Source organism: Candoia aspera, chromosome 5, assembly GCF_035149785.1.
Source record: "Candoia aspera isolate rCanAsp1 chromosome 5, rCanAsp1.hap2, whole genome shotgun sequence".
NCBI classification, from domain to species: Eukaryota; Metazoa; Chordata; class Lepidosauria; order Squamata; family Boidae; genus Candoia; species Candoia aspera.
The window spans coordinates 9,014,410-9,039,629 of record NC_086157.1 but is presented as its reverse complement, the minus strand read 5'-3'; the positions used below and the strand labels follow the sequence as shown (position 1 = coordinate 9,039,629).

The following is a 25,220-nucleotide window of genomic DNA, read 5'->3' as shown; positions in this document are numbered from 1 at the left end:
ACGTGATCACCATTTTCGACCTTCACGGCCAGCTTCTGGCAAGCAAAATCAACGAGGAACCACATGATTTGCTTAACGATCATGCAGTTCACTTAATATCTGTGTCGATTCACTTAATGACCACCGCAAAAAAGGTTGGAAAATTGGGTCAGATTTGCTTAATGACTGCTTCACTCAGCAACCAAAATTCCAGCCCCAGTTGTGGTCATTAAGCAAGGACTAACTGTAGACATATAGTTGGTTACCATTCCACCCTTGCTCTATGGTCTCCTTGGGGCCTTTCCCACTGCTATGGGATGGGAAAGTGATTATTGCATTCTGTTCTCTCTTAATACATATTTTCTTGTGATCCTACTACTACTGTCATGTGAGATTGCCAAAATCCCACCTTCTTTAAGAAGCACAGACAGGAGCAGCCATATTTATCTATCTATCTATCTATCTATCTATCTATCTATCTATCTATATTTCAAATTTCTGTCACCGCCCATCTCCACTCTGAAGCACCATTCATCTTCAGATCCAAAGCACTCCCCATCCCTAGTATGAACAAAATGGGAATTGTGCTTGGGATAAGACAGCCTAATTTCCAAATCTTCTGTTGGAATGGTCAAGTTCACTGGGTTCCACTAGAACAAGCCCCCAGGAGCTCCAGAGTTTTGTTCCCAACCTTCAAATAAAAATTTCGCAAGCCTGTTTTGTTTCAAGCAACGAATGCTCGGGACAGCTGTTTAAGATGTTCTGTATCTCCCGAGGCAATTTTTGTCATGAATGTAGCTAGACTGCATTCCTTGAGACAAAGGGAATCATTTGGTTTGCCACATTGATATATGGGTTTGCTTGCCACAGATCAATCCTACCTTAACTAATACAAGATCCTGAGTTTTCTTGCTAGTCTTTTGGAGAGCTTCTGCTAAACCCTAAGAAGAGACTTTTGAAGATATTGCCCTCATTGGTGACCATATAGGGATGCATCACTTTCTCTAATTAATGGAGAAAGTAGTTAGTGCACCCAGCATTTCCATGTGCTTTGTAGGAAGACTCGTATCACCCAACTAACTAACAGAATGAGGCAGGACACTGACAACTAGCATTGTGTCTATTCAGCTTGGATTTACTATTTATTGTACATGCATATTGACCTTCTTTCATCATGACACTCAAAACAGCCCGCACTGAGTTTGTACATGGTTCTCCATTCAGGCCCTGAACTTCTTAGCCTCAGGAACCTGCTTTCATGACAGAAGGAATAACTATTTGCATTTACCAAATGTGGGGAAAGAAGTCATCAATGAAGACGGAGCAATGTTAGTGTTTTTATTTGACACATATACCATCTGTGAAACTGGTGAAAAGGGCAAGTTGACCTTGCATAAGGAAGTTGTGATTACAACTCTAGCATTTACTCTTTGACTGGATAAAGTATAAATAAGATAGTACCATGGACACTTTGATTTATGGCTTTATTTTTGAAGAAGTTGTGTACAAAAAGAAATTTTGCACTGGTTCTTTGGAATTGTCTCCCAGTAGGCATCAGGATGCCTCCTACCCTGACTGCATTTGAGCCTTGATTCCAACTTGGTTTAGTTAAACTAACAATTTTTAATCTGTTTTCATTCATTTGTGGACCTTTTACTTGCATACTTTTTCTTAATTGTATATGGTTTCTTATGTATCCTATTTTGTAAACTGCTGAGAGTCCTTTGGGATTTTGTGGTGCATAAATGTAGATGATGATGATGATGATGATAATAATAGGAGGAAAAGGAGAAAGAAGCAAGAGGAGAAGATGAGGACATCTTATGGGGTAACCATATTAGAATATAAGCAGTTGGCAGAAGATCTTGGTGAAGATGAACAGACAAGTTCTTACAGAAAATCAAATATTAGAGAAGCAGATATACTGCAAAAGATGTCTCAGCATTTTTAGACATGTAAGCCAAGAGAGGGACTTGCACGCATTGTTGCAAGAAAGGAAAAGGCCAAAGGCAAGACCCACCAGCAGACCCCTGGTGTGCTAAGCTAGAAACTTCAAACAAGCAAGGTATGAAGAAACAAAGTGCTTTAGCAAACATCTTTTTGCAAAAGGTTGCAGAAAAGAGAGTGGGGCTTGCTTAAAATGCAGCAAGGTTATTTTTGCAACTTAGGCAGCAATGCAAGATAAGAGAAACATTTGATTTATGCAATGGGCTCACACAAAACGTTAAAGACAGTATTTTAGGCTATAAGGTACTTCTCTCCTCCAAACATACTTTGAGAAGTTTTCATGATTTTTATCATAAAATATTGATTTGTCAACCAGTTCTGAGCTTTTAATTTACTGTTTTTAAAGGCGGGAGATAATGGAACTCAGGTATATCAGTGGAAAATCTTGGGTTTTCTTATCAATAAAAGTCTGACTGCTTCAGGGTTTTATATTCTTCACACATCTGGTACATACATACAAGTTCCTGCAAAGATGCCCTATTTCTTCATAAACCGCTTCTACTTTGGAACCATGAACTAAGGTTTTGTACCATGATTTACAACAGATGGTGAAAGGCCCTCCATCTTGCCAAAAGATATAAAAGATTTTACCGAGGAAAGATTAAAGTAGATTGTATTTGCATTTTAGTTATTGTAGATGCTAAATCCCTGAACACGTCTGTTCTGCATGAGGAAACAAGGGGTGCATTTGATTATTTTCTCTCCCATAGTCATTTAGGGTCTCCACATGAGCATTTTCTGTTAGACTTGTGATAAGTTGTCATGAAAAATAACTATTTTAGATATGAGAATCAATTTTACCTCCAAGCAGAAAGGGTAGGCATGACCACGGTTGTAGAAAAGGCGAATTCTTTGAGAATTAGACCATAAGCTTAGTTTACATAATGTTAGAAATCAATAGCATATCTATATTTTTAATTGGCACTATATTGATGATAATTTTATAACTTTTGAATGGGATCCCCAAATACTCCAGACCTTTATAGGATGGACTAATCAGGTGAACAGGAATATGTCATTTGAATGAACATGGAGTGCTGAGCGTAATCTTTGTAGTAGTACTAACCCTACTGGTAAATAATTTCTTCATTTTAATCATTTCCATTGGTACTGTTTTAAATGCAAGCTCCTATGTTGGCAGTGTTTACCTCTCAAAAGAAATCATACATTTGTACTTGGTTTTTCTCATAACACAGGGATGTTGGAATCACTATAGAGAGTATCTCCATCAAGCATCACCCAATAGACTAGACATCAGAACAATCTGATCAGTAACAAAAATTTATTTAGAAGGCATCCCAATAGATGAGAAAGATATTTTTTGTTGCTGTTTTTTTTAACATAGCAATATCTCCAAAACAATAGGTGGGATTACCAGAAAATATTGGCAGTTGATAGCCTTTAGAAGGCTGTTTTATATTGCCATGTGTTTGGATTAGTGGCCCTTCAACATTATGGACAGGTGGGTCCATGCAGAATTTCTTAAATAATTGATAGGCCATTAAAAGCACAGCTCCATCTATCTTAATATTCAGAAGTCCAAAGAGATCATTTATCCAGAACGTAATATAAGATACATTTTAAAGGATGTTTCTAATTGTATTGTACTTTACATAATGTACAGCATCACTTACCCTTACAGTGAGATGTATATTGGCAAAATTACTAGAACATTCAAGAAGAGATTATTGAGCAGATATTGAAAATCAAATGTGCAAAAATGGATGCACTTGTTGGTGACTCATTTCATATGTCAACCTCTCTCTTGGACCAAAAGAGTTACTGTTTTGGAGGTTGTCAACCCCCCATAATTTATTTGAGTTAATTTTGACTGTAGAGAAAATTCACTGTAAACTGAATTCAGGGAGCCTGAAGGAGAATGCAGATTTACATGCACTTTTGTAAGACTACTGTCCTGCTCACCAAGTTATCTGAAATGGATCTCTCCTATAAAGTTATTAGGTCTTGAACCACAATTTAGAATCTGGAGAGGAAAGAGAAATGTATTTGTGAAAGGTGGTCATGAACTGAAGATTGAGAAATTTTGTAATTTGTATCGGATAAATATGCCAGCTGTGAGACTGGAGAAGAAGGCAATTAAACCTATTATAAATAGGTTGGTATTAGGGCTGTTACATTTAGTATTTCATTGTGTAAAGTGTGGGTAAGATATTATCACAAAATGAACTTTGAATTCAGCTGGTTTGTAATAAAGGAAAGAAGGGCAGTGTGTTTGTTCTATTAGATAAGAGCTTTATCAGCAATATGAAGGAAACAAGTTTATTGTCATAGTGGCAACACAGTGGCAGATCTTAGGATCTTTTTTTTTAACTGTTCTATTGGCATGGCTGTTTGGTGGTTATTATTATTTTACTTGAAAAATTGCTTTCTCTGTTAACCAGCACTACTGGAAATTAAGAGGGAAATGGCTGAACTGTTACAGAAAAGTAGAAATCAGGCCCAGCCTTTTGTTTTCTTGTTGTTTTTCAGGAGTCTTAACATAGTGTTTTTCAGTGTACGTGAATGCATGGCTAGGTGGAAGAGACTGAGATATCATGATGGGAACTGACCAATCTGGATGCCTACATATCATCAGCCTCTCTGTATGACAGGACATACTGTAGTTGACCTTGTCTGATGTTTTTTAAAAAACAAACTAGGTTGGACCTGATTAACATTTGGATGGGAGACTACCAGGGCTGGAAGTTAGCAGGGAAATTGGAAAAAAACAGCTGAAGGAAAGGCAAAGATTAGCCACATTTGTCCTACCACCAAGAAAACCACATGGACATATTTTTGAAGTCTCCCAAAGTTGAATATGACTCTCAAGGAAATCTTTACTTTAATCATAAGAGGTGGCACCATCTACCATACCTTGGCTGATCAGTAGGGTCACTCCAGTTAATGCCTGGATGGAAGACCACCAGGGCACCTCAGGACTAGAAAGTTAGAAAGAACTCCCTGTCCATGAAATAGACAAACTTGTGTTGAGGGACTGTTTTCCTTACCCTTACATATTTAGCATTTGTTGTCATTCTAGTGGAAAATGTTGGACAGGTAGATGTATGACCCATGAAGACATTGCTTAAGCAGCAACGGTTCATAATTAAGTTCACTAGCATGGTGCATCAGAAACATAAAACACACCATTTGACTTGGTTTGCCTATGCACAAATAAAGGCACAATTTGAAAATGATGTGAAACAAGGAGTTATAGGAGAGAGTAAGAATGAATTTTAAATAGAATTATGCAAAGATGACAAAGACGTACGTAATTTCAAGAATTTATAAATTGCTGTTAAAATATGATTCAGAAGCTGAACAAATTGAGCAATCTAATAATAGATGGATGCTAAATTTTGGGCACAGTATTGACATGGTTATCTGGGAAAAAATGTGGACTAAAAATATTAAGTTTACTCTGTGCAATAATTTAAGAGAATTTTTTATAAAATTATGTATAGATGGCATTTGACACCTGTGAAACCATTAAAAATGTATAAGAACATTTCAAGTAAATGTTGGAGATGTAGAAAAGAGGATGGAACCTATTATCGTGTGTGGTGGACTTGTGAAATGGCCAAAACTTTTTGGTTGGTGATCCACAGGACATTGGTGAAAATAACGGGAATCGCTTTTCAGATGAAACCAGAACTGTTCTTACTAGGAACAGTTCTTATGGAAGAGGAACTGAGTAAAAAGCATGGCGTCTTATTGTTGTGTACGATCACGATGGCAAGATTATTATACGTGCAGAAATGGAAAAATAAAGAACAAGAAACAAAGAAACATTGACAATTGGATATTTAAAGCTATGGATTTGGCAGAGATGGCAAAACTGACATGTCTAGTGAGAGAGAAATCTACAGAGGCTTTTATTAAAGACTGGGGTCTGTTTATGGATTATATTACAAAAGTAGAGAAAAATAGCTTGATGATAAAGGGCTTTGTAGATTAAATAAGGAGAGATAATGGAAAATTTCAATAGTGACTACAACTGTATAAAAGAATAAGAAATGGTTAATGGAACCACGAGGAAAGTGAAGGGCAGAAGTGGATTACATACATACATACATACATATATAGAGAGTTAGATGTTTAGTTTTGTATTTGTAGGTTTGTGTTTATGTATATGTTTATATATTGTGTTTTTAATGTTGATTTTATGTGTAGAATTTTAATAAAGTCTCTATAGAAAAAAGAGTTGGATATAAAAATTAATAAAAAACAAGAACCATAAAACATATCAGTAAGCACAATGATTCCATTTACAAAGGAAAGAAAGAAAAAGAAAGAAAAAATAATAATAATTAAACTGCCCAGAAATGTGTTGAAATGCTTTGGTCACACTCCGAATCGATCAACTGAAATAACAAAGAAACAGTGAAGATACCACATTAGCAAATCTTCCCCCCAATTATTTTAGTAGGTTTCTTCCATGGAGGACTGTGGAGCAGATTGGGAACTCTGGAGCTGTAGGTGAAGGCTGGAAAAAGCTGGTCTAGAGGGCAAGAGCAATTTGCAAGGTGCATTTTTTGGCCAGTCTCCTGTGTTTGCTCTCCTATAGGTTTTTCCCTCAGGAGTTAAGCGTCCACCTTCAAAAAACATACATGGGAATCAGGCAGCAGCTAATAGTCTACAAACAAGGTACTCCAATACCCACCATCCTTTCTACTGCCAGTAGCTTATGGTTATCTTTCTTCTGGGCAAATAGACGCCCACCTTGTGCATTTTGAACTTTTAATAATGTCTAAGTGACCTCCTTGAGAAGAAGAGTCCTTCTTGGAAACAATGAAAATCTTTCAAAATATTTTAGCAAGGAGTTTGGAAGGGAGCAAAGGAGATGTCCGTAGTGACCCTGAGGTAACCATGGGGCTGTTACAATGAACTGCTTTTGTATTGATCAGTCTTTACTCCGTTCCAACATATGGAAGACTTCATCTTATTTATTAGCACAGTAGTGTTCTCATACTTGCCAGGGGATGTTTTTCTGCTGTTCTTGGGTTAATATATATTGCATTATTTGTAAAATAATGCAAAAGGAGACGGGTATGGCGAAAATACAAATGTAATGTTGTGCAATTCTTATTACAACATCATAGTTGCCGTTATACATTTTTTGTTCTTTCCTAATGTCCCCAGGAAAGTCTTTTTTTTCCTATTAATTCATTCACAGAATGAATGTTCCTCTTCCTGCTGCAAAATCTTTTTCCCCATTGTGCACATGTTAGGTTTTTGCAGCATGTCTTTCCCCCTTATGCTTGTGATGCCTTTCAGAGTGCTAAAATCATCATCATCATCATCATCATCATCATCATCATCATCATCATCATCTCTATTTTAATACTGCCTCCCATGCAAAAGCATCTCAAATGCTTATAAAATATTTCATTTCATTTATTTTATTTTTATCCCGCCTTTATTATTTTTATAAATAACTTAAGGCAGTGAACATACCTAACACTCCTTCCTCCTCCTCTTTTCCCCACAATAACAACCCTGTGAGGTGCGCTGGGCTGAGAGAGAGGGACTGGCCCAAGTTCACCCAGCCAGCTTTCATGCCTAAGGCGGGACTAGAACTCTCCTACCACACCTGATTGGCTCTTGGGCTGAGAGGGAGGGACTGGCCCAAGTTCACCCAGCCAGCTTTCATGCCTAAGGCGGGACTAGAACTCTCCTACCACACCTGATTGGCTCTTGGGCTGAGAGGGAGGGACTGGCCCAAGTTCACTCAGCCAGCTTTCATGCCTAAGGCGGGACTAGAACTCTCCTACCACACCTGATTGGCTCTTGGGCTGAGAGAGAGTGGCTGGCCCAAGGTCACCCAGCCGGCTTCCATGCCTAAGGCGGGACTAGAACTTTCCTACCACACCTGATTGGCTCTTGGGCTGAGAGGGAGGGACTGGCCCAAGTTCACCCAGCTGGCTTTCATGCCCAAGGTGGGACTAGAACTCACAGACTCCTGGTTTCTAGCCCAGAACCTTAACCACTAGGCCAAACATTCATGCAGAGAAGGTATATATGAATATACACAGTATATATGTATGAAAAGAGCTCTAAAAATGTAGGCACCTGAAAATTTAATGGCTGGGGACATTCCAGAATGAAGACAGCACCACAAGGAAAACTCATCCATGAATGAAGGCAAGATGGCATTCTCAAGTTCTAAGCATAAGCAGTAGGATCTCTCCCCATGAGACCAGTGATTGATTAGGTCAGTTGTTGTGAAGGCAGTCCATCAGGCATTTTGAATCCAAGTTGCTTAGGGCCTTAACCATCATAAACAAAACCTTGAACCTTGAACCTTGGAAGTTGTTTCAAGAGACATAGCATTGCTGCCCAGTTGGAGCCCATCGATGAAACACAGAGATAACCTATTATATTTCCCTTCCCCACCCTAACCCCCCAATATATGGTTTTCAGATCATCCAGGTTAAAAGTGAAATAACAATTCTTTAACACTTTGGAAAAAGTTTCACTGTGTTTATTGTAGCCTACTCAACTGCTCTCTCGGTAGTGGAGAATCATATGATGACCTGCATTTCAAACCTCTTTCTCATCATCAGCCAAATCACCCATGATTATTAGGAACTGCCATTTTTTCCTCTAAATTGATGAAAAGAAAAACAGAGTTGAATACAAAATCCTGATTTGAAACAGCCATGACGAAGTCCATAAATATGGAAACTTTCAAGTGTGCATTTCTTTCTGATATTAGATAGTAGATGAAGCAATATGGGATTAACAGCATAATGCAGCCATGCATTTCTATCACTGTTTCATATGAGAATGAGAACGAACATTGAAAAGTAAAGCGGTCTCAGATGGTGTTAAAAAGTTTGTAAAGCTTGTATGTATTTGCTTGATGAGTTCCCATTGAAATTAACAACTGCTTGATGAAATTTAAGTTGTGTATAATACTTAGGTTGCTACCTTTGCAGCTCTATTTTATTAACATGCTTTAATAAAGAGAGTAACTTAATTTGAAATAGACAGTATATAGGGACTTATGATTCTGTTCAGTTAGTAGAAGCATCTGGCTCATCTTAGCTGATCGTGGAAAGTTAAGCAGGTTAAGCAGGATCAGGCCTGGCCAGCACTTGAATGAGAGACTATCAGGAAATTACAGAACTGTAGGCTAGAATGGAAAATTGAAACAATATTCTAGAAGAAGGGAATGGCAAACCACATCCATATAAAGCCAGCTGGGAGACCTTGGGCCAGTCCCTCTCTCTCAGCCCAACTCACCTCACAGGGTTGTTGCTCTGGGGAAAAGAGGAGGAGGAAGGAGTACTAGGTATGTTCCCTGCCTTGAGTTATTTATAAAAATAATAAAGGCAGGATAACAATTAATTAAATAAATAAATATTCTTGCCCAAAAACCCATGCATGTGCATATGTATGAAGTCAATTATGTACCATGCTTTTGACTGACTGACGGATTGATTGATTATACGCCATCAAGTTGGTGTCAACTCAGCAAACGCATAGGCAAATCTTCTCCAGGACAATCTATTCCCAATCTGGCCCTTCGGATCTTCCAACCGTGCATCCATTGTTGCTGTAATTGAGATCATTCACCTTGCTGCTGGTTGTCCTCTTCTCTTCTCTTCCAACTTTTCATCAATATAAACATCTTCAGAGAATTAGATGTACTATTATAGTTTGACCTGAAACCCATCCAAATTATAAGAACTTAGACTATCTTCTCTCTCCATACAAAATGTTGGACCTGGTGTCAGTTGGATTTCTAAGAACTAGAGCGTTTACAACTTGACTATAACCATAGTCACATGACATGCATGTTCTGAAGTGTGAATTGGCCATTGGGTTGTCTGATAGATATACTACTGCTTCAATCTAAAAGATGCTTCAAATATAACACTTAACGTTCTCTGTTAAACCATGATTTATAAACCATAGTCAGTGGGCTTGGATATAATTAGGACATATTTTCTAGGTCCCAAAGAAAGTATGTTATGGATTGGTGTTATGTTTGAACTATAGGCAATAATTGCACAGTGTGTTTGCCAAATAGTTAACTTAACATAGCTGTATCCAATGAATCCTGGTTGCTGGGTTCTGATAGCATACTAAATCTTAATCTCTCTGGATTCTCACAACACTTTTAGTTAAGTATGATTGAATATGTAGTATGGATAAGCCATTGTCTCTTCCCACATGAGTTAGCCCTTAGTTGCAGGGGATTTCTTGTCATTCATGGGAACATGAGAACAAGCTTTTTCCAGTGATTTTTCACAGCCTTTTAAAGTGCAGTAAGTCTGCTACAGTGATTGAACTGTTTTGTTCTCTCTCATTTTAGCTGTTGCAAAAGATGTTTGTTACAAAATGCAAATAGGAACAATCTATTTATGGGATGAACTTGATAAATGACAATTAAAATGTGTAATTTCACTGATAAGCTTTGTGGCACTCCTTATTTCAATTCTCTCAAATACTTTTGTGTGAAAAAGCAGGGCATACCTTCTGCTTTAATAAATAAATGAATAACCACTCTTTAAGTATTAAATTTAGCTAGTCACTGAAAAAAGAATGTCTGGGCAATAGACACTAACAAAGCTGGAAACTTGGTGACTTGTTGAAAACTGGCGGAAGTCTATCAAATTTTAAATGTAATTTCTTCTGATGTTGAAATAGCAGTGTCATGAGTGCCGTTGAGCTAAAGTCATCAGCGCAATGGCACACATGACAATGGCAAGGAAATAGGTGAAGGGGTGCAAGATAAGTAGCCATCAACCCACAACGACTAACGGCCAACAAACAATAACTAAACGGATCACGGAGCACACCCAAGCCATCAGCGCCAATACAACGGGGATCGCCCAGCTGAAAACAATCAGCAGAGGAATGGAAAACCTGATGATGGGCGATCCCGGAAACCCTCACCCACCGGCAGGGCAACGTATTGGACAAAGGGGGGTGACGTGACCGCGAGCGAGGGGGCGCTGACCGGCGCGGGGTATTTAAACCCCGCACCGGCGCGCTCCTGTCACTCTCAGCTTTTTTCTACCAACGCTGTACCTGCCCTGCAAATAAATCAGAGCCTGATACACGAACCAGTGTCTGAGTGTTATTCAGAGGCAGGCAGCGCATGACATAAAGCTGAGAGTCATAAACTCAGCCTCGCTGAGCCCCACCGGATGACAACGAGCCGCGGGAGGAGTAGACGGCGAGAAGACCAGCAAGATGAGGCCGGAGCGGCGCGGGCAAGGAGGGCGAGCCGCGCGGCAAGAGACAGAGGAGGACCGACCAAGGCCAGAGGCACCGCGGACTCCCGGAGCCATGGACGCCCACCCCACCCGACCCGAGCCTCAGCTCCAACCCCAAGGGGAGATGGCGACGGAGGCAACCCGACCGCGGGAGGGAGCAGCACGACTTCCGAAACCAGCGGAGGACCCCGCGCCCCACATCGCACCCCAGCAACGGGCGTGGAGCGACAACCCAACGGTGGTCAACACGGAGGAGGACGACGGAGACACCCAGCAGACGGCGGAGGAAGCGGACCCGCGGCAGAGGGACGAGGAACCCCGCCGGCAACCCACCCCCGAGGATGCGCCAACGGAACCGGCCCCAGCGGCGGCGCGGGCTGTGGACGAGGAGGCACGAGCTGAACTCGCGGCCATGCGGGCTCAACTGACGGAACTCCGGACCATGCTCCAGTCGCTTATGCCCCCCGCGCCACCCAACGACGTCCCCGCACAGGCCCACACCCCGAGCGAAGCACCGAACCCACACGGGCCAGCGGAGGGCCAGCAGACGGCACAGGCGGCCGACACCACACACCGGGAAGCGAGAGGCGGGGCCGCACAAAACGCCCGGGCCCCAAAGGACTTCCCCATCTTCTTCGATGGGACCCCCACAAAACTCTCGTTTTTCGTTACGAACGCTAGGGAGTTCATGGGGAGGCACGGACACTCCTATGACTCCGAGGCCGACAAGATCGCCGCCGTGGCGATCAAACTCCAAGACAGGGCGGCGGACTGGTACGTCCAACTGTACGAGTCCAGCTCCCCCGCCCTCGCCACCTTCCCTGCTTTCATCAATGAGATGAAAAACTACTTCGAAGACCCCCTAGCCAAAGTAAGGGCAAAAAGCGCACTCCAAAGACTTAAACAGGGCACACGCACGGTCCCTGACTACGCCCTGGAGTTCAAAGCCCTCGCGGGGAAGGTCAGCGACTGGTCCGAGACCACCCTGCTGGAAATGTTCAAAAGGGGGCTCAACCGCGATGTTCTCCAATGGGCCCTCTACCGCGACGACCCAGAAACGCTACACGGGTGGATCCACCTCGCGGGGAAAGCCGAACACGCGCACCGCACCTTCCTCATGACAACCACGGAAGACACAAACTATGCCGGGAAAAAGGTACCCGCACCACACGGGGGGATGGCCGGCCCCATACACCCAAAAAAGAAGTTCAACCGGGAGCCCTGCGGGAGGTGTGGCAAATTAGGGCACAAGACGGTGGATTGCTTCGCCAACCGACCGCCGACCAGCGCGCCCAAACCCACCCCGAAAATTAGCCCCAAACCACCCAACCTGGGGCCGCCCCCTCACCGCCGAATGACCGTGGCCACAGCGACACCAGAGGAGGGCTGGGACGCTTACTGGGGGGAAGAGGACAACGCAGACCCCGACCAGCCGGCGGGAAATGCTCCCCGCTTGCCCTGAAACGCGTGGCGGGGCAGGCGGTGGGACAGCAGCGCGGACCACCTCGACGAAACGACGAAAGCCCCGTAATAATGGCAGCAATCAAACTCTCTGCCGGCAACGGAGCCACCACGGCCGCGGCACTAGTGGACTCTGGGTGCTCAAAAAACCTCATCCACCCCGACCTAGTCGCCAAACTCGACCTCCGCTGCTTCCCCCTCCCCATGCCGCTGGCATTCCACCAGCTGGATGGCTCTACAGCGGGAGGGAAACCAGCCACGCTACAAACCGAGCCGGTCACCCTGCAAATGGGCACTCACACCGAGCGCACATCGTTCGTAGTCACGCACATCGGACGGCCCATTGCAGTCCTGGGGATGCCATGGCTCGCGACAAACAACCCGCGGATCAACTGGGAGACCCGCACCTTCACATTCGGCGACGGCGAGTATCGAGCACCAGTTCCAGCGGGCAGAACCAACCCCACGGTAGGACGAGCGGAGGCGACCACACAAGACAACGCCGCTACCACAGCAGACCTACCAGAACAATACGCCGACTTCTCCGAGGTCTTCGGAGAGGCAGAAGCTGACCAACTACCCCCCCACCACAAGACGGATTGCCGGATCGACCTACTGCCCGACGTCCCCTTACCTAGACCAAAGATCTATTCGATGACCCCAAAGGAGATGGCAACCCTCCGGGAGTTCATCGATAAAAACCTAGACAGGGGATTCATAGAGCCAGCATGCTCACCGGTCGGAGCCCCCGTCTTATTCCGGGAGAAGAAAGATGGGACCCTACGGCTCTGCACCGACTACCGGGGCCTAAACGCGGCTTCCCTGTCCAACAAATACCCCTTACCCCTGGTGAAGGACATGCTCGCCCACCTGTCCACGGGCAAAGTCTTTTCCAAACTGGACCTTCGCGAGGCGTACTATTGCATCCGAATCAGGGAGGGGGACGAATGGAAGACGGCGTTCAACTGCCCCCTAGGCGCCTTCCAGTACAAAGTACTGCCCTTCGGACTCGTGGGGGCCCCTGGGGTGTTCATGCAGCTCATCAATGAGGTACTGCATGAACATCTGTTCAAAGGGGTCCTGGTCTACATCGACGACGTCCTTATTTACACAAAAACGCACGAGGAACATGTGACCCTAGTCAGGCAAGTCCTCGACAAGCTCAGAAGGGCGCAGCTCTATGCCAAGCCTACAAAGTGCGAGTTTCACAAAGAGCGCCTAGACTATCTGGGGTACCAAATCTCCGGGGACGGCATCGAAATGGACCCCGCAAAAGTCGAAGCGGTGCTAAACTGGGAGCGGCCCCGCAACAGACGCCAACTACAGAGCTTCCTCGGATTCGCGAATTTTTACAGGTCATTCGCCCGGGGGTTCGCTGAGATAGCCCTCCCCTTAACGGACCTCCTCAAAACCAAAGGGGTGGGGGACACCCGACGCGCCAAGAACCCAGGCACAGTGCTGAATTGGACTCCCGCGTGCCAGACCGCATTCAACAAGCTGAAAGCGCTGTTCACTACGGAGCCAATCCTCGCGCACCCGGACCCAGAACGGCCGTTCGTGGTCCAAGCCGACGCCTCAGACCTCTCCCTGGGAGCCATCCTGCTACAGAAAGACCCCACGGGATTCCTGAAACCATGCGCCTACCTGTCAAGGAAGTTCTCCGAGACAGAGAGGCGATGGCACGTCTGGGAGAAAGAAGCCTTCGCGGTGAAATTGGCACTAGAGACATGGCGACACCTACTCGAGGGAGCCACCCAACCATTCGAGGTCTGGACTGACCACCGGAACCTCGAGGCCCTACGAACGCCTAGACGCCTTAGCCCAAAACAGGTCCGATGGGCCCAATTCTTCAGCCGCTTTAATTTCCAGCTGAAGTTCATGCCGGGCAAAAAGAACTTCCTGGCCGCCGCCCTCTCCCGACTGCCCCAAGACGAAGAGCCCGCCCCAGACACCATTGGGACGGTCCTATCCGCCTCGCAACTGGGGATGGCCGTGACCACCCGAAGCGGCGCGCGGAGGCAGCTCGACTCTACGGCGCAGCCGACGGCGGGACAACCGGCGACTGGAAGAAGCCAACCGCAACTACCAGGGGGAATGCGCACGGACCTCGCCGCCGCCCTCAAAACCGACCCCTGGTTCCTGGCAAACCCCGACAAGGTAACGATGGCACAGGACCTGGCATGGGGGGAAGGCAGAATCTACGTCCCGGACTCGCAACGCCAGGCGATCTTGCATAGGTCACACGATGCCAAGCAAGCGGGACACTTTGGGTTCCTCAAGACCCTACACCTAACACGGCGTCAATTCTGGTGGCCCGCGCTCAGGCGAGACGTAAAAACCTACGTAGCGTCCTGCCCAACGTGCGCCAGGGCCAAACGGGCACCAGGCAAACCCGCGGGGCTATTGCAACGGGTGGCAGAACCCTCCCGCCCATGGGAGGAAATCTCTATGGATTTTATAGTGGACCTCCCACCCAGCCAGAAGAAAACGGCCATTTGGGTGGTGAAGGACTACTTCTCAAAGCAGGCCCACTTCATCCCCTGCACGTCGGTCCCATCCTCACAACAGCTAGCCAAACTCTTCCTCATCCACGTGTACAGGCTACACGGATGTCCCGCACGTGTGGTGACCGACAGGGGCACACAGTTCACCTCCAAATTCTGGCGGGCCTTCCTGAAGCTGACAGGGACCCAACAGGCCCTATCTACGGCTTGGCACCCCCAGACGGACGGAGCCACAGAGGTTCTTAATGCCACCTTAGAGCAATTCATACGATCATATACTAACTACCACCAAGACGACTGGGCTGAACTGCTCCCGTTCGCCGAAGTCGCATACAACAACGCCGTCCACACGAGCACGGGGAAAACTCCGTTCGAAGTAGTCTCGGGGCGCGACTTCGTCCCCATACCGGAGCTACCTCAACCCCCGGAACCCCAGGTGGACGCTAGCGACTGGGGACGGAAGATCGCGGAAGCATGGCCAGTAATCACGGCGGCGCTGAAGGATGCACAGGCAGCCTACAAAGAGCAGGCCGACAAGCACCGGCGCCAACAACCGACGTTCCAGGCGGGGGATATGGCCTATCTATCCACCAAGTTCCTAAAGTCAACCCAACCCTCGAAAAAACTGGGGCCTAAGTACATCGGGCCGTTCCGAGTCACGCAAATAGTGAACCCGGTAGCAATACGCTTGGACCTGCCACACAACCTCCGGAGACTCCACCCGGTGTTCCACACCAGCCTCCTGAAACCGGCAACCACCTCCCGATGGCACCCAAGCACGCCACAGCCCGCACCGGTGATGATCGACGGGCAACACCACTTCGAGATAAGGGACATTCTCGACTCCCGCAAGCAACGAGGAACTCTACACTATCTGGTCAGGTGGAAACACTTCCCCCACCCGGAATGGGTGGCGGCGCACAACGTTAACGCGCCTGACCTGACCAGAGCATTTCACCGGGCATACCCCGACAAACCACAACCAAGGTCAGCAAGCCAAACCCCCCCCCCGCAGGCCCCCCCGCCTCCCGTGCCCCAAGGGAAAGGGCCCCCCCAAGCCCGCGACTTGGGTGGACCTCCCCCCCCCGGGACTCACTCCCCCCGTCCCGGGCCCACGGGGTGGTGACAAACGTTCGCCAGCACCCTCCCCCCGCCCCCCCGGCCGCGGGGGAGTGGCAAGCAAGTCAACAGGGCAACCTGGGGGCAACGCCCAGGAGACACAACAAAGGCGGCGCACTTTAAATAAGAAAAAAGAAGGGCCCTACCTGGAGCTGAGAAGCACTCGACCAGCCACGCCTCTCTCCTCGCCGAACTGAGCCAAACAAACAGGGTGTGGCTGGAGCATGCGCACGCCAGGTCAGGACCCGAGCATGCGCATCATGGACACACCCTGGGAAGGCACGTGGTAGAGGGAGGAGCAAAGGGAGGGGCGACAACTACTCCGGCGGGAACTTTGAAAAAAAAAAAAAAAAAAAGTGGCGTTTTGACAGCTCCACGGAAAAAACCCAGAAAACCGGGGGGGAACACTATTCGGAAAGGGGGCAGTATGTCATGAGTGCCGTTGAGCTAAAGTCATCAGCGCAATGGCACACATGACAATGGCAAGGAAATAGGTGAAGGGGTGCAAGATAAGTAGCCATCAACCCACAACGACTAACGGCCAACAAACAATAACTAAACGGATCACGGAGCACACCCAAGCCATCAGCGCCAATACAACGGGGATCGCCCAGCTGAAAACAATCAGCAGAGGAATGGAAAACCTGATGATGGGCGATCCCGGAAACCCTCACCCACCGGCAGGGCAACGTATTGGACAAAGGGGGGTGACGTGACCGCGAGCGAGGGGGCGCTGACCGGCGCGGGGTATTTAAACCCCGCACCGGCGCGCTCCTGTCACTCTCAGCTTTTTTCTACCAACGCTGTACCTGCCCTGCAAATAAATCAGAGCCTGATCCACGAACCAGTGTCTGAGTGTTATTCAGAGGCAGGCAGCGCATGACAAGCAGCTTGTTGGGAGAATACCTTGCTTGAACTTTTTTTTAATGGACCTTCCTGGACAGGGTTTTCTTTGAAACATGAAAATTATTCAGAAACCTGAATAAATCTGTCCTGGGCAATAAGGCACTTCACCCAGTGCTCCCTTTTTCTATCAGAAAGTGCTGTATGAAAAGTTTATTAAGGAAGTGGTAGCTAGGAAGAATGACTTAATAGTATTTCCAGTAATACTCCTAGATTTTTGAACAAGGTCCTTGAGGGAAGATTAAAGCCCACTCCCTTTTATTGTTGGAAAAAACATTCCTCCTGGACTGCAGTACTAAACTATTAATATTAGCTAGTTGAATGTATTGGTTTGGCTTTGGGTGGTATTTTGATAAGGTGGTTTATGTCTTGGCCAGGCTGAGGCCTTAAGGAAGCTAGCAAGGAAGAGATAATCCCAATAAGCAGAAAAGGCAGAACTGGGCTCTGTTAGAACACATCACTGTGAAGGAAGCTCTAAAATCAGATCTCCTTTGAGTCAGCCTTGCTGCTGGTAACTTCATGGATGTGTCTACAGATGTGACCTCTCTGGGCGAAAGTAGAGAAGTGTTTCCTGTTGCTGCCTTCTTGAGATTTTCTTCAGACTTCCCAATCTAGCCTATGCCCCTTGGAATCCCTGAGGGTCACCCATTCAAGTACTAACCGGACTGATACTGCTTGATTTCTGAATCCAGACATGATCAGCCAGATGTTCTCCCCTGCTGGATGGATTTTCAGGAGGTACAGATGTCTTGATAGCTGAGGGGGGAAAACGCATGCGTAGTACGGAGGAGTTGAGCAGCCATTCAAAGAGACACAGATCAGACCCCCCTTAACTCTTGGGATTTATCTGTCTGGGTTTTTCCCACGCTTCTTCAGTTTGTTAGGATTTTCTGTCTAATGTAGCAGTAATAAACACTAGAGACCTATTCCTTGTCTCAGCGTGGTTCCGGGCTGTTAGGACAGCTTAGACAGCTTAGGTTAAGATAAGTAAAAAAATTTCTTACTGACTTTATTGCTGCTTCTGTGATATCCATCTTGGTGGAAAAGATGATGTTCCTTTGTTCTTCTTTTCTTTCTAAATACTTAGTTTTGCCCTAAACCCTCAGCCCTACAGCTACCAAGAGCTGTGTGGAAGAAAGGGCAGAATCCTTCATCAAGGCCTGAGCATATGGCCCTGATGAATGGAGAGCAGAGCAGCATGCTCGCTTCTCCCTGGGTGGAAGAAGGGAAAAGAGAATGAGAGGAAGTGGGAGTGGCAACAAACAGCTTCCTCAGTTGCATTGTGGGACAACTTATTTCACAAGCTAATTCACATGCTAATGAGGCATGCTGGATTTGCCAGGACTTCCAACAGAATCAAGGGAATTCCTTAGCTCTATCCCCATTTTTCTGCTGGCGTGGCTGGAAAACTTGAGAAGCGGCAAAAGAGGATGTATCTCAGCTTTTAGAGGATGCCTTGGCCAGATCCCCAGGCTGGCAAAAAGGAGTGCTGAAGGTTTCTCTTGAAATAGGGCAACCTGGATTTATCCCACTCTGAGTCCTTATCAGAAAGGTTATGTGCTCCTGACCCAGAAGCATGACAGTTCCAGGACAGCTAAAGCTATTTATGGTTATATCTTTCTCAAGCAGTGCCAAAGAACAGGTGAGGAGTATATGTCTTTGTATTGAGCACCCCTGCAAAGAAGCATTTACATGGGAGATACGTCTTTGAACTACCACGAGGCTCACGGCCCATCACCCTCTCCCCATGGTTGTTATGTGCTAAAGATATGCCTGAAAGAAAGAAGCAAATTGGGCAAGTACACACTGTCTCTTTCAAGGATGGGTGTACTGTACCTGTGTGTGTCTATGTAACTATATTTTTATATTAACTGGCATCATGCTGTCTCTTGGGTTGTAAATCTCTTGGGTGCATAGTGAAGTATTCAGAAGGAAGTAAATAGAAAGATAAAATGCAATACAAATACAACTGGCTCTGTTGTGTCATACATTGGGAAAATGGGTCCCTTGTTTCCCACATTGGGAAATAGTATGCTATGTACAGCTTTGGAAAGGTACAGTCTCCCTCATTTCAGGAAGTGCATCTATGAAAAATAATTAAAACCCTTTAGTAAACATAGATATCTTGTGCTGCTCCTTTATGGGAAATGAAGTGGAACTCTGAGAATTGAAGCAGGTTGGTATCCTGGAACACCTGCTGAGGCCCTAATCAAGCAAAAAGGCACAGTGCTGGTATGCACACACGCACACAAAATATGGCACGTTATTGTTTGGCTGATGGCTCATTCCCTGTTGAAGAGAGGACTGATCCTTTCTTTTTCACTCACTTAGAAGAAAACAGACAGTTCTAGCTCGTCAGTTCCTAATTAACTTGGGTCTCTTCCATATTTTGCTTGCTTTGTCTGTATGCTTGGGAAGAAGTGTAAGGAATGGAAGGTGTGTGAACAACCCTGTTCAGTCCTATATGTGTTTCATACTGGAAATGGAAGGGTTGGGAGATTGACCCTCTGGAAGGATCATCCCCTGCCACCTTCTTCACTGCTGCTATCTGCTTACCTGCCTTTCTAAGTACGCAACCGGTAACAAAGACTGAATATAATGGGGAGGGAAGAATCCTGGTCATTCAAATATGTTGTATCCACCTTTTACAGCTGTGATGCAGGAAGGGCATATAATGCAGCCCCAGTTATTTCAATATCCAGCCCATTTCTTGCTGGGATGAGAGAAAGATCTGTCATCATTGTCTTGTCCTGATTCTGTTTGTTCTACTCCTGTTTTGGATCTATATTCTTCAGTCAGTATAAATCTTTTATCCTGTTTTGTTGCTGGCTGGTGCTTTGAAGTATGGGAAAAGATAGGATGAGGGTCTGGAAATGGGACAAGGCCAATGTCATGGGAGGCAGAAGGAAGTTTCCAGCCCTTTCTGAGGCTGCCAACTGCCAGGTAGGAAAGGCTCTATGTTTCCATAATCAAAGTTTACTTTTCCACGTCCCTTTGTCTGCGTGTCTGCATACCAGCACTGTGCCTTTTTGCTGGTAACAATTCCTTGTTTTCAAAGAAAACAATCCACCAGGGAAATGACCTGATCAGCTTCAGAAAAGAAGCACTTTGCATTCAGATTAGGTAGAAAAAAAATTTGAGGAACCTCCAACATTGTCTCTTGTGGGAAACAAGAACTCACCCTTTCTCTGTCCTTTGGTCTTGATTCAAAACTATTCAGAGGGTGTGTGTGCTACTTGCACAATATTAAGATCTGTTAAATCTGTTGACTTGACAAAGCTTGAAAGATCTATCCCATAAGCAAAAGAAATCAGAGTTTGGTTTTGCTAGGAGCAGGGCTGGCCTTCTCATGGGGCAGAGTTAGGGCCTTCATATCTAGACTGCAAAAATCCTGACAACAACTGGTTGGGAGAGATGGTGGGAGAGAGATTTTTGGTGTCCCTTTGCTGCATCTAGTCACTCCCTGGATTTCTCCATCCCAGCTTTGATAGCTATAGGCAGGCTGACCTTCACTTCCATTGATGGGCTGGGAAGAATCACTAAAAAGTTATTTGAAAAATGGTACTTTCTTGTCTAGAAGTGGGACTCCAAACCTTGTCTAGAACTTCTGCGAGCAACACAGAAATGCAAATCAACTAAAGGAGATGCTCTAGTCATTTGGCTTCTTGTACCTTCTGTGCATCACTGGTTTAATTCAAGTGCAGATTGCTGGTTTGTCTCAAGGTGTTTTCCCTAAATTATTCTTGAATGTGTAGTTTAAGAGGCTAAGTCTACTATACCTGAGCTGCCCTAAAGAGACTGAAGGGAGACTGTGATCTCAACTGAAACTTCCTGCATATACAGTACATCTAAAGTTCAAGGGCATGCAACTGTCCCATTAGCTCAAGGGCCACATCACACACAACATGCAAAAACACCCACTATTTTGGGAGTCTTTTTCCAGGTTCCTAAGGAATTGAATAATGTCTGCAAGCCATACATTTAGCACCACTGCAGTCCATGAAAGGCAAGGTCATGAGGAGATACTGAAAAGAGGCAGAATGTAGGTAAGTGTGCTGGGTGTGGTAAGCCTAAGCTGGGTGTGGTGGGCTTTATGATTTTGTTGGCTTCCTTCTCTCTCCGAAGAATGTCTTTGAGATACAAGATACTTAAGGTAAATCTCCTTTGTCTGCAATTGTGTACATTTCCTTGTTGAACATGGTTAGATGTGGGGAGCTTTTCTCTGTGAGCCATACACTTAACAGTCCATTTTTCTTACAAAATTGGGTCTGATGTAGCGCATTTCTTTAACTGACCATGCAATTCCGCCATGCCACTTATTGCAGGCACTGTTAGGGTTCAGTTAATGGCCTTCAGCATGCTGATCTGTGTGCCAGAAACTGTGATTCAGAAATGTGCATTCCCCAAATGGTGATACAAACCAATCTTGTTTATCCACCTTAAGTACCATTTTTGGAGGGGGTGGGGAAGGTGGAGAATCATATTTTTGTGCGGGAGGATCCAGGTAAGATCATTCTTGTTTGTTCCCTGATTTGGCTCAGTTTGAGTTGCAAATTTTAATTTGTCTGCTGATCAATGGAGCCAGATGAGAACTTTTGTTCACTGTTACCAAAGCTTAATTTTAATAAAGAGATCTAGATCAAGTATCAATGTTTCATGATCCCCATGATAATAAAATTCACACAGGAACTTCGCCTTTCTGTTTAGAATGTGATTGGTAAAGTATTATTAAACCGCTCAGAGTCATTGTTTGAGATGGGTGGTGGAGAAACACAATAAATAAATAAATACATATTATTGCAACAGACTGAATTTTACACCAGAGTAAGCTACAGCAACTACACTGAGAGTTGCCCTTTTACAGAGAATTTGACTGATGTACTGTATTATGTTTTTAATTAAAAAACCCTTTATTATTCTTTTAAAAAATGCTTTTTTCTCTCTTGACTTGGAGATGTCTGCATCAATTTAATCTTGTTTAGATGCACCATAAATAATGCTTCCATAGAAAATATGGAGAGAAAAAACCCATATATATTATAATGATGTTTTGCACATTATGGACATAACTTCTGAAATAGAACAATCCATAAAAATATGAATTATAGACAAAGTCCTGGATATAATTCTGGAGATGGGCGAGAATAATAATAATAATAATAATAATAATAATAATAATATGCAGCTTTGGGGTCTGGGGAGAATATTTTTAATTTGTTTACAGAAATGGATGCCCAATCTAAATAACTGGTAAACTGTATTTTTTCTATTATCTCTGTCTGTCTGTCTGTCTGTCTGTCTGTCTGTCTGTCTGTCTATCTATCTATCTATCTATCTATCTATCTATTTAAAAGGCATTGCCAAGGCCCCAGTGCAAATCAAAATACTATTAGGAAAACATCTTGAGATGTTCAAGAACTTAGAGGGAGGGAAGCAGAGCAAGAACTGGCCTTCTTCTCATCACCATCTGAGGTAAGGAATAGGTAATATCTGAGGTAATATCTTGCATAAAATGATATATTCTATATTTCCTGCAAGTTTAATTATGTTTTAGAAGCACTTTGATAAAATTCTGACCACCAGGACTGGCTCTGATTAGTAAGGAACATGGAACAAAGAAATAAAAAGTTTTTGTTCAGTTTCTGGTGGGACGTGACTCATTTGACAGTGTTGTCATCCACCTATATGAACACTACTATCAATAGCAATTGCACAACTTCCTCCTTCTGATCACCGGCTTCTGGCAGGGAAATGCCCTACTAGTACTATAAAGAGGCTTCCTTCTTCACCCTTCTCCACATCTGTCAAGACTGGGAAGATGAAGTTCCTCGTTGCAGCCTGGGTGCTGCTGCTGCTGCTGGTGCAAAATGTGATTGCAGCTAGTACACCATTGCCAGAGGAAGTGGTAAGAAATGTTTGGGATTCATATATTGGTAGCCTGGTGCTGTTGATTTGATTGATTGATTGATTGATTGATTGATTATGCGTCATCAAGTCATTTTTGACTCCTAGCGACCACACAGTGGTTTCTCCATTTATATTTTCTATCTGTGTGGTTTTCTCGGTAAAAATTCTGGAGTGGTTTAACACTGCCTTCTCCTGTGCAGTATTTTTGTCACTAAAGTGTGCAATGCCTTTTTGTCACTAAAGTGATGCTCTGCCTCCATCATCTTCATGTATCACAGCTGCCCAAAGTAGGTGTCTGCTTGCTTTAGCTAGGCAGCTGGGATGACCTTCACACATCGGGTGACCCTGCGGGAATATATACTGTTGACATATACTTGCAACATTCTTTGCTCACCCCTCCCAGGAAGAACCCCCTGACACTATGAGGCAGTAAGGTAGGACTTGGGCAGTGGGGGGGGAGGGCTGTTTAATTGGACAACCATTAATATAGGCATTTCATGTAAGGAAGCCTACATAAACTTATAGTCCTAGAATTTTAAAAAATGGCATCCAATCTAGGCTAAGAAAGATCAGGCTGAGCTCTTAATTTTACAAAAGACCAGGAACTCTGATTTGCTAGCTGATTATTCTGGAACTCTGTACCGCAGAATATATAATAATACAAGTTAATGCCTATCTTTATAAAACCACCAGTGTGCATTGTGCAAAATACAAGAGACAGTCTTCCCGCAAGTGTTTTTAATCGATAAATCAATGCAGAGAGGGTAAGTGAGAGAGGGATCAACGGTGGAAAAATATGTCTTTATTTCAGTTACACACATTGATTGATTTTAAAGCGAATATAGGGCCATACCTCAAAGGTCCTCTTACCAAGTTGGTGAGAATCATCTCATGAATGGTTATAGCAGCCTGGATTAGAAAAAAACAGGAGCTGAAATGTACAGCAGTTCCTAGATTCAAACTGCAGACAGAAAAGTCTCTTGCCCAGAGAATTCAGGTGCAGCCAAAGAAAGATGAAGAGAACATAGCATGTGGGGTATTTTCTAGAAGAATTTATATCCAATTTTGGAATGAGGGAATGGGGAAGAGGGACCTTTCTTTCTCTCCTTATGAATCATCTCTAAATACTGCAGGAGGGGTGAGATTTTGGCTTGCATCTCCTCCATCTTAATACTCAGTCCATCCATCAAGGATCTTACCATGAGCAGTTATGTGTCTCAGATGGACTGCATTTAACTATAGATTTATTAGACTCATACAAGACATCATCAGATATTCTAAAACAGCAAAGTAAGAGGTGAGATAAGTTAATGTTCAGGGCAAACTTCTGAATTGGGGGGACCTTCATAAAAAGAAGGAATTCCTTACCTCAGATGGTGATGAGAAGAAGGCCAGTTCTTGCTCTGCTTCCCTCCCTCTAAGTTCTTGAACATCTCAAGATGTTTTCCTAATAGTATTTTGATTTGCACTGGGGCCTTGGCAATGCCTTTTAAATTTCCCACCATGCATTTGAGGGACAGTGCCTGGAATCTTTCAACCATGTGTTGTTGTGGCCTCTCACTGCCATAGTCACGACATCTGTTTCCCCCAGCAAGGTAGGAAAGGGCTCATAAGAGGGCACTTTGCTGGGGACTGTTTCCATCCTGACAGTCCTCGTCAGTAGGAACAGTCCATGTTTGTTTATATGCACACTTAGGGTACATAGAGATAGCCAGTTTGGTGTAGTGGTTAAAGGCGGTGAGCTAGAAACTGAGAGACTATGAGTTCTAGTCCACCATTAGATACAAAGCCAACTGGGCAACCTTGGGCCAGTCTCTCTCTCTCAGCCCTGGGAAGAAGAAGGCCACTTCCAAAACAAATAGCCAAGAAAATTGTACAGACTTGTCCGTGTACTTGCCAGGAGTCAAGTCTAACATGAAGGTACAAAAAACATAAAAAGAAAGAAACAAAACCAAATAAATAAAAAAAAAATTAAAAAAAGCCCTCCCAGATTTAAATACATCACTCCTGGATATATTTGAAATGCATAAATTCAATACTCAGTGATTCACACTGTGCTGGTCATCAATTAAAACCAATCTATAACAATACTTGTATCTATCTATCTTTG

At 44.6% G+C, this 25,220-nt stretch overlaps 2 protein-coding genes across 2 annotated transcripts in view; one reads left to right on the top strand and one right to left on the bottom strand.

Moving 5' to 3' along the window:
• Window positions 1-25,220, bottom strand: part of WBP4 (WW domain binding protein 4) — a 352,512-nt gene that overhangs the window by 306,795 nt on the left and 20,497 nt on the right. The window lies entirely within an intron of this gene.
• OLFM4 (olfactomedin 4) overlaps window positions 22,987-25,220 on the top strand; it is a 28,572-nt gene continuing 26,338 nt past the window's right edge. The window contains exon 1 of the mRNA XM_063304558.1: window positions 22,987-23,108. Within this exon, the coding sequence (XP_063160628.1) occupies window positions 23,022-23,108 (87 nt within the window). The 5' untranslated portion in view covers window positions 22,987-23,021. The remainder of the gene's footprint in view (window positions 23,109-25,220) is intronic.